Source organism: Chrysemys picta, chromosome 7 (genome assembly GCF_011386835.1).
Source record: "Chrysemys picta bellii isolate R12L10 chromosome 7, ASM1138683v2, whole genome shotgun sequence".
Taxonomy (NCBI): domain Eukaryota; kingdom Metazoa; phylum Chordata; order Testudines; family Emydidae; genus Chrysemys; species Chrysemys picta.
Genome location: NC_088797.1, coordinates 128,322,242 through 128,336,103, shown reverse-complemented (window position 1 = coordinate 128,336,103; position 13,862 = coordinate 128,322,242). Strand labels below are relative to the sequence as shown.

Sequence of the window (13,862 nt, the reverse complement as noted above, 5' to 3'; positions counted from 1 at the left end):
AGCTCAGGGGGGTTGGTTCTGGCTCCCAGTCCTGGCCCAGGGCACCACGGGGGGACACTGCTGTGGGAGGCCCCCATCACCTGAGTGAGATGCCAAACCAAGGTCCCCCTCTCTCCTGTCCCTGGTCATCATAGGTGCTGACTCCGTGGGTGCTCCAGGGCTGGAGCACCCACCGGGAAAAATTAGTGGGTGCTCTGCACCCACTGGCAGCCAAGCCCCTCCCCCAACCCCACTTCCTCCGTCTACCTCCCAGCGCTTCCCACCAGCTGCCGCCAAACAGCTGTTTGGCCGCTCGGGTGGGGGAGGAGCAGGCGCATGGCGCGCTCAGGGGAGAAGGCGGGGCCAGGGCTGGGATTTGGGGAAGGAGTCGGAATAGGGGCAGGGAGGGGGTGGAGTTGGGGCGGGGACTTTGAGGAATGGGTTGGAATGGGGGCGGGGCAGGGGCAGGAGGGGGCAGGGGAGGAGTCAGGGCGGGACCAGGGGCAGAGGGGAGTCGAGCACCCACCGGAGGGAGCAGAAGTCGGCGCCTATGCTGGTCATCTGCCTGGGTGAAGTTCTGATCCCTGAGCACTTTGCCAGCAGCGTCCGGGGGTATGCGAGCATCCCGGCCAGCGTCTCCTGACTGGGCGGAGTGAGCACATGGGGCCTGCACAGCCCTGCCCTGCTGGGATTTCCCACGCGGAAAGGGCCTTGGGATAGGTGGAGTCCTTCTCCTGTCTTCCCCCTAGAAATCGAACCCTTCAAATCTCCCTGCCTCTCGGAGAAGATCCTGCTGAGACTCCTCAAACACCCCAACGTCATCCAGGAGCTGAAGTACGACCATAAGAACAAGCAGGCCGCGGAGCACTATCTCTACCAGCGCAACCGGCCCGTGGACTACTTCGTCCTCATCCTGCAGGTGCGTCCAGGTCCAGGGCCAGGGCTTCCCCACGTCAGGCAGCCCAAGGCTGAGCCCCACCGGGGCTGTCCTCAGTGGCTCTCACCTGGCTGGGCCAGACCAGGTCGTTCAAAGGGAAGAACCTAGGGATTTCACAGCCCAGGGTGGGTCCGAGGTGGTGACTCGAATGGGGGCTGGCCAGAGATGCCGTGCCGTGCAGTGCAATGAGTGTGGGGCTAGGAGCTGCCACGCTCTGACAGGCTTGCAGCGTGGTGTTTAACCTCCAGGCCTTGGTTCCCCTGTCTGTGAAATGGGCCCACGCGTTCCCCAGCTCCCAGACGGGGTGTGAGTATGAAGAAGTGAATGCTGGCAAAGAGCTTGGCGGATACAGAGTGAGCTCTCCTTGCTCAGCAGTAATTATCTGGGGGATGTTTCTCATTCCCTGAGTGGACAGTGCTGCCCAGTAGGCGGTACAGCTAGAAAGAGCCCAGGGGCTAAAAATGCAGAAACCGTCACTGATCCTGAGAATCTAATCATCTTATTGCCCTTCAGCCAGGCCCCGGCAGGCACGTGTTGAGGATGCGTCCCCACATTCTCCCTAACAGCTCTGCCAGTGCCCCTCAGTCCTGACCCACAGCCCCCATCACTCCAGGCCTGGGCTCCCCCCTCACACACACCCAGCTCCCCACAGATCCCTCAATCCTGACCCACAGCCCCCATCACTCCAGGCCTGGGCTCCCCCCACCACACGCACCCAGCTCCCCACAGATCCCTCAATCCTGACCTGCAGCCCCCATCACTCCAGGCCTGGGCTCCCCCCTCACACAGACCCAGCTCCCCTCAGATCCCTCAATCCTGGCCCACAGCCCCCATCACTCCAGGCCTGGGCTCCCCCCACCACATGCACCCAGCTCCCCGCAGATCCCTCAATCCTAACCCACAGCCCCCCATCACTCCAGGCCTGGGCTCCCCCCTCACACACACCAAGCTCCCCACAGGTCCCTCAGTCCTGACCTGCAGCCCCCCCCATGCACCCCTTCTCCCTACAGCCCCCCCCCACCATCATTTCAGGCCTGGGCTCCCCCCACCACACACACCCCTTCTCCCCACAGCCCCCCACCCCATCACTCCAGGCCTGGGCTCCCCCCTCACATGCACCCAGCTCCCCACATGCCCCTCAGTCCTGACCTGCAGCCCCCCCCCCCATCACTTCAGGCTTGGGCTCCCCCCACCACACACACCCCTTCTCCACACAGCCCCCCAGCCCATCACTCCAGGCCTGCGCTCCCCATACGCACAGCCCCCCGTGCCCATCAGAACTGACCTGGCTTTATGCTGTGGACACAGAGCCAGTTGCAGCCTTGAGGACATTTTTAGCCTTTGTTGTTTTTAAGCTGTGCTCTAACCCCCTTGGCCTGCGGGACCCGCCCAGCCCTGCGAGGGGTGGGGGGACAGGGCGAAGTGGGGGCGACACTGAGCACAGTTACCTCCTTGCAGGGCAAAGTGGAAGTGGAGATTGGCAAGGAAGGGCTGCGGTTTGAGAACGGAGCGTTCACCTACTATGGCGTCCCAGCCATCATGGCTGTCATCTGCTCAGGTAAAGCCAGCGCTGGCCAATCCTCAGCCTGGGGGGGCTACTAGAGAACCGGCTGCAGAGAGCAACCCTGCCCTGGCCCCAGGAGATGGTGGATGAGCAGACAGGGCCTGGGACAGCAGAGGTCGGGGGCAGGGGGGCAGGGTGCTGTCCCTGTTCAGTGGGGTATCAGGCAGCCTGAGGAGTCGCTCCCCTGGCCTCACAGCCAAGCAGGGGGCTTCCCTCGCTGGCTGGGAAGAGCAGGGGCTCACACCCTGCGTGGGAGCTGGCCGTGCGCACGCTGACCTTACGGACGTGCAGTGAGAGAGCCCCTGGGCCTGCACAGGGCCAGCTCTGCATGGCGGCAGCTGGGGGGTGCAGGGGCTGTGCAGCAGGCGAGCCCCTTCCAGTGAACAGACAGAGGCCATGCCAGGGTGTGGGGGGAAGCCCTCAGGCAAAGGGAGCGCTACTTGGGTGATTGGCAGCTGGCACGGCCTCTCCCACTTCTGTTCCCACGGGAACACCTCCTCCCTGGGGTGGCGTGGGATTGGCTCCTGTGCGATTCACTCTTTCCCACCTGTGATTTCAGATAACGATGTGCGGAAAGTGGGCAGCCTGGCCGGATCCTCCTTCCTGCGTAGGTATCGGCCACGCCCCCCCTCTGCCCCCGAGCGGTGCTTGTGTGCACGGCCAGAGCAGTGTCCCCACACCGGGCTCGCTCACCCCCGGTGCCCTGGCCAGGCTGGCGTCAGCCATCTGCTGGCAGAGTCTGGCTTGGCACACGCCCTGCTTGGCCAGAGCCTCGTCACCACAAACCCAACCAAGCCAATCCCTCACCCCAGCACCAGGAGGGGGCGCAGACTGAGGAAGAAGATCAGAGGTAGCTGGGGCGGGGTGCAGCGAGGTGGCTAGTGGAGGGAAAGCCCCTGTTCTGAGCTGCGGCCCAGCCCCCCACTCACTTCAGCTCCTTTTCCACTGGAAAAATGGAATGTGGGAATTTCTGGTATTTCAAGCCTAGCTTTTCCTAAAGAAAGTGAATTGGAAGGGAGCCTGGGCCCAGAGCTTCAGGGGACGGGGAGGACAGGGTGGGGTAAACGGGCCGGGGGCCTTAAAAATCAAGAGTAAAGGTCAGAAAAATTTGAGACATGTTCAAAACAGCAGGGAAAGTGCATGTGCAGGCCCATCTGTTTCCTCTCACCCTTTCTCAGAATGGAATGAGACATTGTACCCTCCCCCACACACACAATTAACCCAGTTTTGAGCATTAGAAAAAAAACAATTTTAATGTAAAATGGGTGAGACACCCCAGTCTACACAATAAGCCATGCCCGAGTGAGCATTGGTGGGACAGGGGCACCGTTAGATGAGCAAGGGCACAAGGTCAGAGTTACATACAGCTCCTAACGCACCGGGCATGGCTTATGGCTATTAGATCAGGTTGGGAAATAATTATTTATTGTGGGACTTTTTAAAGTGTTTTTACACAAAGGTCATATGAACGTTTATTGTTTTACATAAAAAATACCAATCCTGACGATCTGTTTTTTTCAAACCATTGTTGGTAAATGTTCCTGGCAACAATTTTCTGTTTTTTAAAACCCCAAAACTTTTACCAAAAACAGAGACATTTTTATCAAAAAAATGTTTTATTGGTGTTGTCAGAGAACTGGAGAAATTCTACCAGAACTAAAGGCTTTTGTGGAAAATTTTCATTTTGGTCAAAAAGCCATTTTTTGTCCCCCCAAATATAGTTTAAATGAAAAAAAAAATGGGCACAGCTCTAATTGCCCTAGTTCCACATCAAGGCCCCAACCCTGCGCACAGGCGTTAGCGTCTGCAGGCTTAGGGCCTGTCTCTGGCCAACCACAGGGGCACTGTGGGAATGATGCTAGAGTACCAAGTGTGCCGGCATTTTGTGCCACCTTTGGGCAGAAATCTGCCCTGCTCAGCCCAGGCGGGACCTTTTTGGGTGAGTTTTAAATCCCTGTTTGCCGTTATCTGGCGGGGGGGAGGAGCTGTTTTTCACACTTTAAAGAGCTGTTCCTGCCCTACCCTGGGCTTAGCTTTGAACACTTGGAAATGTCACAGGGCCCAATCCTGGAGCTTTGCCATTGGCTTCTGTAGCAGCTGGGGCAGGTGCAGTGGGCCATATTATTATTATTATTTGTGCAATAGAAGCACCTGGAGCACCAACCAATGCAGAACAAGGCTGCTGGGTGTTGCACAGACAAGGCAGTATCAAGACAGTCTCAGCCGCAGAGAACTTACCATCTAAGGCTTCAGTCACGTAGCTGGAATGGAGCGGGTAGAGCCGGCACTCACACAGAGCTCCATGCAGCTCCAGGGCACCGCCCAAACAGACAGTGACACGATGCAGCCGGGGGACAAGGCAAACAAACAGGAGGGAGAAAACAGCAGTGAAGACAATGAGTTTTTGTCTGATCCGTTTAGGTCTCAGTTCACCACCTTTCGGCTGTACTGAATGTGGGTCCCACGCAGATGTGGGCTCACATGTGAACAAAGGCCAGTCTGAGATGGCACAGATGGTTCAGTTTACCTGGCAGCTGCTCAGGTGAACGTGTGCATGCTGTTAAAGCAATGCAGTCAAGTTAGAAAAACCCAGAACCCTCCCACACATTCCCTGCCTGCAGTTACTGACCAGCTCTGGTTTCACACTGGTCTACACTGGGAAGTTCCATCTTCACAGCTCCGACTCTCAGGAGTGTGAAAAGTCCACACCCCTAAGAGACACAGCTCTGCTGCATAACGCCCAGCGTAGACAGCGCTACATCGACAGAAGAATTCTTCTGTCAGCCTGGCTACCGCCTCTCGGGGAGGTGGATTATTTGCGCCAGCAGAAGAACCCCTCCTGTTGGCACAGGTCATGTCTACACTGCCGCTGGAGCAGTTTAAGTGTAGACATACCCTTAGTCAGCCTAGAAGAATTTTCAGCATCTAATTGGCATGATCCTGTTATTAATGATTACTCCCCATCCAGCTCCTTGGCTGTGTACTGTGATGCCCCCCTCCTGCTGATTTTATAAGCCGAGCCCCGATCCTGAATCCTGTTCCAATAACTAAAGCCCTGTGCCTGGGCCGAGCCCAGTGCGGCCCATGGAGAGCTGCCTACGTGGGCCCAGTTGTGGGGTCGAAGCCCATATTAGTACCTGACCCCAGCAGGGAGGGGCAGACGGGGAAGAGAGAGTGCTCATGGCGGGAAGTGGTGAACTATTCCCAGGGAGGCCAGACTATTGGGAGTTTGTTAGGATCGGGTATTTCTGACTGGATACTCTGACTTTAATTGAAAAAGCAGCGATGCTTGTGTTGATGATTTAAATCCTCTCCTTGGATGATCACCAGGCGTTCTCCCACCTCTCGCTGCTTTCTGCGCCACGTTCCACTGGGCCGATGGAATAAACAGGTTAATCTCACCTTGTGGCTCTCCAGCATCGGCTTAAAGCCCCAGTCCTGCAAGCACTTGGGCACTCGCACACCCACCAGTGGGATGCACAACTCCATGCGTGGGCTGGCAGGTTGGGGCCCAAGGCTGTCATCTTTGGGCTGCAAACCCTGCAGGGTGGGGAAAATCATGAGAATTATTTCTAAGGCACCTAAATCCACCTGATTTCCCTTCCAGCTGTGACAGACACCCCCTCCTCCCAGGTGTGCACCATCCATCATGCATGTGCTCTTAGCGCCACCTGGTGACCATCTCAGGGGCTGTGCATGATCCAGCTATAAATGCCTGGTGGCTATTTATTGACTCCCATATTTCCCTTTTCCCGTGAATATGAACCTGGCGTTGTGCAATGAGACGTTCATTCTCCTGTGACCACACAGGGTGAAATTCCATCACAAGGGCACGTTCCACTTACACACCACTCACCTCCAGGACTGTAGGACTTATGGGGGGATGTAGGTGTTGGCCAGGCCGTGAATTTCACCCACAGAACATTTACTTTGATCATCCATGGTTTTCCCTTTTTTTCCCCCCTTGAAGAGTAATCCAGTGAAAAACACGTGTGATCTTATTGTTACTATCAGAAATTTAAATAGTAACATTTACTGATTATTAAACCTTTGTTATATTGCTACTGTGCAGCCATGTACCTTTGTTATAGAGCACCAGAGATGAGCATGAGGCGTTAGAGAAAGGTGATAGCCCCTGCCCTGGCACCACAAGGGCTGAGTTGGAGCGGATAGAACAGGTAGATGGAGAGGAGAGGGCTCACAGACCAGGGTATGGGCAATCATGCCAAATAGAACAGGAGTCAATAGCCAGGAACTGGAGTCAGAGGTCAGGCATCAGAGCTGAGGGTCAGAACCTGGTTACCTGGAGCAAAGCAAGACTGGGAACAAGTAGACACAAGAGCTATCACAGCCATGGGAAAATGCTTTGAGCAGCCACAGAACCACTGCTGCTGGGCTTAAAACCAGTCCACCGCTCACCCTCTCACCAAGCAGTGCAGCCAATCAGGCAGCCGATACAGGCCAGCTGTGCTCGTTAGCTTGCCCGTCGGCTGGCCCCGATTCCTGACTGGCGGTGGCACATGGAGACTTGAGGTGGGTGTTTTTGAAAGTGCTGCATTGTATTAGTGCATCTTGCAATCACTGATTTTTGATAGGTTTGTCATTCCAAGGATGAGGTGAGTGGGGTTACTGCTGGGAGGAGTGTGAAAGAGGTGGGTGTGGAGAAGGGAGGCGGCCAGGTGGCAAACTTTCCAGCTTTTTATCTTCAGGCACTTTACAAACATGGCTTGCACTAGCTGGCTCCTTAGCTGACCTCTGCCATGTTTGAATCCATCAGATCTGTGACCTCAGAAAGCGACTCTTCTGTTCGTTAGGCCTTGTCTTCACGGGGGTGCTTTGCCTGCTAACACGAATGTGGTTATCCTGGTGCAGTTCATGAACTCTTGTCCTCCCTTGGCTTGTGTGATTGTCTTCTCCCGGTTATCCTCCTGCCTCACTACTGGCCCCTTCAGCAGATCCTCTTCATCTGCCCTCCAGCTTTCTGTGGGAGTTCCATAGGGCTCTGTCCTTGATCCCCTCCACCTTATCTCTGGGTATTCTCATCCACAACATGACTTCAATTACCACTGGTATGCTGAGGATTCACAGCTCTACCTCTGTGCTCCAGCCTTGGGTTCTCCAGACTAGTTCCTCGGCCTGTCTCTGACATTTCCTCACGGATGTCTGCTCAAGCTCGGCGTGGCTAAAACAGAGTCCTAACCGCCTTCCCTGCTACCTCTTTTCTTGATCACTGTCGCCAACACAACCATCCTGCCCGGCCCATAACCTGGTTGTCAGAGCTCTCCCTAGGTCCTCACACCCAGGCTATGTCTAAATCTCGTAGATTCTTTCTGCAGAACGTCTCTAAGATACGGCCTTTCCCATCCATCCACACAGCTAAAACTCTCACCATCTTGTATCTCAGTTACTGCAACATCCTTCTCTCTGGTCTTGGTAAATGCAATCTTGCCCCGCTCAGATCCATTCGGTGTGCTGCTCGAAAGCTGGTTCTCCTAGCCCACGGCTCTGACCACGTCACCCTCTCTGCATCCCATTATTGGCTCGCTCGTCTCTGTGCATTAGACATCAGCTGCTTGTCTTCACTTTCAAGGCCCTTTGTGGCCTCTCCCCACCCTAACATCTCTCCTTCACTGCTGAGAATCGACTCCTGTCTCCCATCAGCCCATGACGCCAGCCCCAGCCCCCACGTGCTTTCACCCAGGCTGTCCCTCACCTGTGGGAGGGGCTCCCTGCAAACATCCGCAAAACCATCTCATTGGCCTCCTGCAAAATCTCCTTTGCTGGGATGCCTACACAAATCTTGACAAGGATTGGGTGCTGAGACCAGTCCTGTCTCATTGGTTCCTCGTACGTCTCCATCTGCCTGCAGCCAGCTGTTGTCTCTGACTTGGATTGAGAGCTCCGGGTGGAAGGGATTGTCCTTTTGTTCTGTGTTTGTGCAGCGCCCACACTGTGAGGGCCTGGGCCATGCCTGGGGCGCTTAGGCACTAGGGTAATACAAGGGCTAGTCTACACCACGCAACTTTTAGCGACAAAGCTGTGTCGACACAGCCTTGTTGCTAAAACTCAGCGTGTGTAAATGCTCTTTGTCGGCACTTTTGCCGACAAAATACTTCCAGCCCCGCGAGCAGTGTTCGCTTTGTCGGCAGGAGAGTGCTCCTGCCAACAAAGCCGCATTCACGCTGCCGCTTGTGTCAGCAAAACTTTTGTCTTCGCAGGGGAGGCTTTTTTAAGTACCTGTAAAAGACAAACGTTTTGTTGACAACTTGGCAGTGTAGACATACCCCAAGTAACACATGATGATACAGTCTTTAGACCAGTAGCACCCCTGGGTGGACACCTGGATTCTGGTAAACCCCTACTCAAGCAACCTAAGCTAAACTGAAACGGGCTCCTGGCACAGGTGCCGACTTTCCAATGTGCCAGGGGGTGCTCAAACCCCGGCTCTGCCCCAGGCCCCACCCCCCACTCCAGCCCTTCCCCCAAGGCCCCACCCATACCCTGCCTCTTCCTGCCCCCGCCTCTTCCCACCCAGTTCCGCTGCCTCCCCCAAATGCACACGGTCCCCATTCCTCCCCCCTCCTGCACACCATGAAACAGCTGATTGCAGCAGGCGGGAGGCACTGGGGGGGGCGGGGGAGGTACTGATCCATGAGACCCACCAGCGGGCAGGAGGCACTGGGGGGGGGGGGGCGGGGGAGGTACTGATCCGCAAGACCCGCCAGCGGGCAGGAGGCACTGGGGGGGGCTGCTGGGGGGCTGCTTTTTCCCTGTGGGTGCTCCAGCCCTGGAGCACCCACGGAGTTGGCACCTCTCATCCTGCAGTAAGAGCATCCACACTGGCACAGAGGCGCTATTCCAGGGTAAAGTCACACCTGGGCTCATACATAACAGTCCCATGGAGACAAGGCCATGGAGGAGTTAGTGCCACCTGGCCTCATTATTGGTTCTACTCTGACACGGAGGCTTTGCGGGTTTCCCAGAATGCTTTGTGTTATTCCATTCTGAGTGCGTTTCCCAGAATGCTTTGTGTTATTCCATCCTCACCGACACCAGTGAAGACGCAGGTGCATGGGCCTCGTCCTGAGCCCAGTATCACCGTTAGCGCAGGACAGGGGGCATTCCCACCCCATCCAGACAGTGGTGCCAGGATCTGTGGCCTTGGGACCCCAGGAGAAGCTCTGGGATACTGTCTAATGGACCCTTCAGCCACCACAAGCCATCTGCAGCTGTAGAGAGGGCAGGCCATGGGGAGCGGCTCTGCAGAGTAGGGCTGGGGCTGCTCCCCAGCGAGTCAGGGAACGCGGGTCGGTTACAGCCCTGACTTCTCTCCTGTCTCATTCAGTCTCTTGTATTTCTTCCCTCCCCATCCCTGCCTGGTCATTCCGGCCTGACCCCTCACTCTCTCCATAGTGCCCGTCTCAGTGTCCCGTACCTTCGCCGTCAGCAGAGGGGAATCCCTGGCTGGCTCCCCAGGTAACTGCATGGCTTCCCCACACCGGCCTTTGGGAAAGGAAACCTCTGCATGTGCACGACTGGCTCTGCACGTGTGGCCTAGGCGTGCCCCCGCCGTGCCATTCGGTACATCGAGGGGCGCGCACGCTGCAGCAGGCCGCACAGGAACAGTGCAGAAGTACCCAGTGTGTGAAACTGCGCGAACAGAGGGGCACGCCCAGCTGTGGGCCGCCGCGCGTGCGCGAACAGAGGGGCACGCCCAGCTGTGGGCCGCCGCGCGTGCGCGAACAGAGGGGCACGCCCAGCTGTGGGCCGCCGCGCGTGCGCGAACAGAGGGGCACATGCTGTAGAAGGTTCTGCACCAACAGAGACGCACCTTCAAACGAAGGGCAAAATGGGCGGAGCCGCTGCCAGCTCCTGCCCTTGTGGCAGCCAGGCCCGGGGGGCCCAGGAGCAGCCCAGTGCAGTTACCTGCTCTGCACGTAAATGCAGGGAGGGGCTGGCACGTGCACTACTCCCCCCGCACGTGCATGCGTGTTAGTACCACAGTAGTGTGCTCGACACACTCCGTTACACACACACTGCTGGGGCACTGGTGACTCTGTGGGGGGGGAGTTGCTAGTGCTAAGAGCCAACCCCGAAGGACTAGGAGCCAGCAGACAGGCAGGCCGAGTGTAGGATAGAGGCAGACTGGAGCGAATTAGGCACAGCATGAGGGATCCTGGGGGCGTGGGTCCTGGGTTATGTTTGGGTTTTTATAAATTTCATTTCCTGGCTGTGTTTTGCTGATTGCTGCTCCTGTACATCCCTATACCTGCCCGTCATGGATACGCTCTATGGTCAAGCAGTTTCCTTTCTGGGAATTACAGTAATAAAAGGGTATTTGTCCCAAAAGAGCGAAGGTCAGAGAGACAGTTACATCAGCAGTGCCGCGAACAAGCTGCCTTTGTTCACTAATAAATCCACTGACCACTTGGAATCCATCAAGCTGCATGTCAGCGGCTGTCAATTAACATGACTGACAGGAGACCCTGCCCTGCAGTGTCTGCCCCATGTCAGACGCCATTTATAACCCTCCCCCCGGAATGAGGCTACACAACCACGCTGCAGGGGACTGTGGGTGTAAATGTAATTTGTACCAAACACTGGGAGCAGTGAGCATCAACTCTCACTGCATTAGAGCAAAGGGACTGCCAGGGGCCTTAAGTACAGCTCTCCATTGGTTGTGAAGGCTGTCAGTCAATATAACTGACAGGCAGCCGTTCTGGACCGGCCCATTAATAGGAGCAAGTGGGCAAACCACCTAACCAGTTTTAAGTGGGATCCTGGCGTGCCGATGGACAGGACGGGACGGCCTGACAGCAGGGCCTGGACTCCCTGACCTAGGCAATCCCTTCCCCTTCTACGGTCCGAGCCCCCACACTCAGCTGCGTTCTGATGGCCCGTCTCTTCTGTCAGCTTGATAAGATTCTGTACTTTAACAACTGTACCCGTGAGCACGTCCGAGAGCGAGCGACTGCCCCAGCCCCCCCGGCCAGCAGGCCCCGCATGGGAGAGAATAAACCTGCGCCTGCCAGGCTGCCCCTCCTGGGGGGTCTCTTCCCAAATACTCCCCTCTCCGGGTCCCTGTGCTAACCTAGAAACGTGCTGTGCTGGGGAGCTGCGAGTGCTGCTGGCGGAGGGGTGAAGTGTGGGTGAGGCCTAAGGAGCAATATCCCCCCCCCCCCCTTCACCTGCATGGCCTCCACTATCTGCACCTTCTGCTCAGCACGCTGCTGTCTGCATGGCGCTGCCCGTTCCAACCCCGGCGACAGCTCAGTCAGCCACACCTGGCCTTCAGCTTCTTGTGTGAGCAGACGCTCAGAGGCCTTTTCCTTTGCAGGCCAGGAGGCCGGGCTCTGCACTGCTTCCTCTTGCAGGGAGAGGGTCACTGTGGTCTGGAGAGAAGCAAAGACACCAGTGACCCCATCTGTCAGAGCATCAGTCCAGAGGGTGAGACTCCCAGCCAGGCAGGAGCTCTAGAAAGCCTCAGGGGGGGGGGGGGTGTCTCTGGCACCTTAGCGTGGGCATTGTCCTGGTGCTAGAGCGCTCTCACACCCTGCCTCCATCTCTGTTCCCCTCCCCCCTCTAGTAAATCGATCGCCATCTCGCTGCAGCGGGCTGAATCGCTCCGAATCCCCAAACCGGGAACGCAACGACTACGGGGGCAGCAGCACCCAGATCTACAATAGCAGCAACAACATCTACACGCCCGACTACTCAGTGCACATCCTCTGCGACGTGCAGTTCGTCAAGGTAGCCGCAGGGCTGGGGGACCTCGCTGATGCTTTGCGGGGTGTCTGGGTGAATTGCTGCCACTTGCCCCCAGCGTGAGGGAGCCGTGGCTGTGCCCAGCAGGGGACGTTCTCCCAAAGCTACCGGCTGCCGGCGACATGCGCGCTCCACTCCCGGCTACCTGAGCCCCGCTCGCTCCCTCCGTGGGCGAATAATTTACACCCCAGCTTGTCACACTGGAGCGCCCAGCCCCTTGTCGTCTGGGCACCCGCACCATGCACCCATCCGCTGCCTCCCCCAAAGCAGCACCCGAGGTTACTGGCCTCTCCTCAGCTCGCTCTCCTTAGCGCCAGGTCAAACCAAACCCAAGTGTATGAACCAGGTTTGAGATAAGGATTCGCACAAAGGCAAGTTAAACTATTAGAAACACCAGGTTACAGGTAAAAGACAAACATAAAATGCAATGGTGACCTGGTACCCCATGTGTCAGCGCCCCCCGTAGGCCAGACAGGGCATTGCACAGAGTCTCCTTGGATCGGCAGGGCCGTCAGTCTGTCCTTGTCTGAATCTCTCTCAACCTATCGTGGAGGCAAGGACATTAATTTCTGCCCCACTGGGGCGTATGGGGCACCCCTTGTTTGACAGGAGCTAGCCAGCCCTTGTCCTCACGAGACCTGGAACCCCTTTGCTTTGTAAGGGGGTGGGTAAGGAACCCAGACTCACCCACTCCACTGGGTCCAGCTCAGGGCCCTTAATCCAGGCAGGCAGAACCAGTCCTCCACAATTCTCCTGCCCCAGCTCCCTGGGGCTGTCGGCTGCTGCAGCCTGTGGCTCTGGCCGTCCCTCCCTTGGGCTCTTGCCACTCTGGGGTGGCTTCTCACCAGCTCGCTGGCAGCCCCCTCCCCTCTTGCTCCTCTGGCAGCCCCCACCCCCTGCTTCTAGGCTCTTTTATCCCCAACTGTGGTCAGGCTGACAATCAGCATGGCCCGTGGGTCCTGCATTAACTCCGTGGTTGCGAGACCCACCTGAGGCCTATACCCCATGACAGCCATCTATAGCCTCTACTTATTAACCAGTTCCTTTCTTAAGGGATTTCTCACCCAGCGCTCGGTCCATACAGCGCTGTCCAGTCCAGAGAGCTGGGAGCCACTTTTCATGAGACGCTCCTGCTGGCAGAGCATCGACTCTGTAACGGAGAACATCTTGGGCCATGTTGTCTTCTCTTACAGAGTCCCAGACTTTGTCCCTTTTCAGAACCAGGGCGTTTCATCAGCTCCAGCTCGGCCCTGAGGGCCCCTAGGCAGAGTCTTTTCTTGGGGTTCTTTTTGTCTTTGAAAATGCTCCAGACTGCACCTGGTCCAGACTGCAAATGCAGGGTTGGGCTGGGTTGAAAGTTGTTGATCTTATTCTTGAGTGCGCTGACACCCGCCTCACCTCAGGTGATTACGCTTCACTTCCAACAAAGGGTTTGGAGCATAATCATAGAATCATGGAAATGTAGGGCCTGAAGGGACCTCGAGAGGTCAACTATTCCTGCTCCCTGTGCGGGAGCAGGACCATGTTAACCTAGAATCTCCCTGCCAGGTGTTTGCCCAACCTGTTCTTAAAAACCTCCAATGACCAGGATGCCACAGCCTGCCTTAGAAGCCTATT

The 13,862-nt window shown here is 56.7% G+C and overlaps 1 protein-coding gene across 6 annotated transcripts in view; it reads left to right on the top strand.

Moving 5' to 3' along the window:
* Positions 1-13,862, top strand: part of CNNM1 (cyclin and CBS domain divalent metal cation transport mediator 1) — a 56,400-nt gene that overhangs the window by 36,072 nt on the left and 6,466 nt on the right. For 3 of the 6 annotated variants that reach the window (XM_065552732.1, XM_065552728.1, XM_065552727.1), the window contains exons 4-8: positions 729-898; positions 2,375-2,474; positions 3,040-3,087; positions 9,894-9,956; positions 12,067-12,230. In XM_065552732.1, coding sequence (XP_065408804.1) covers positions 729-898; positions 2,375-2,474; positions 3,040-3,087; positions 9,894-9,956; positions 12,067-12,230 — 545 coding nt within the window. The remainder of the gene's footprint in view (positions 1-728; positions 899-2,374; positions 2,475-3,039; positions 3,088-9,893; positions 9,957-12,066; positions 12,231-13,862) is intronic. The other 3 variants (XM_065552733.1, XM_065552731.1, XM_065552730.1) reach the window with 1 other exon arrangement.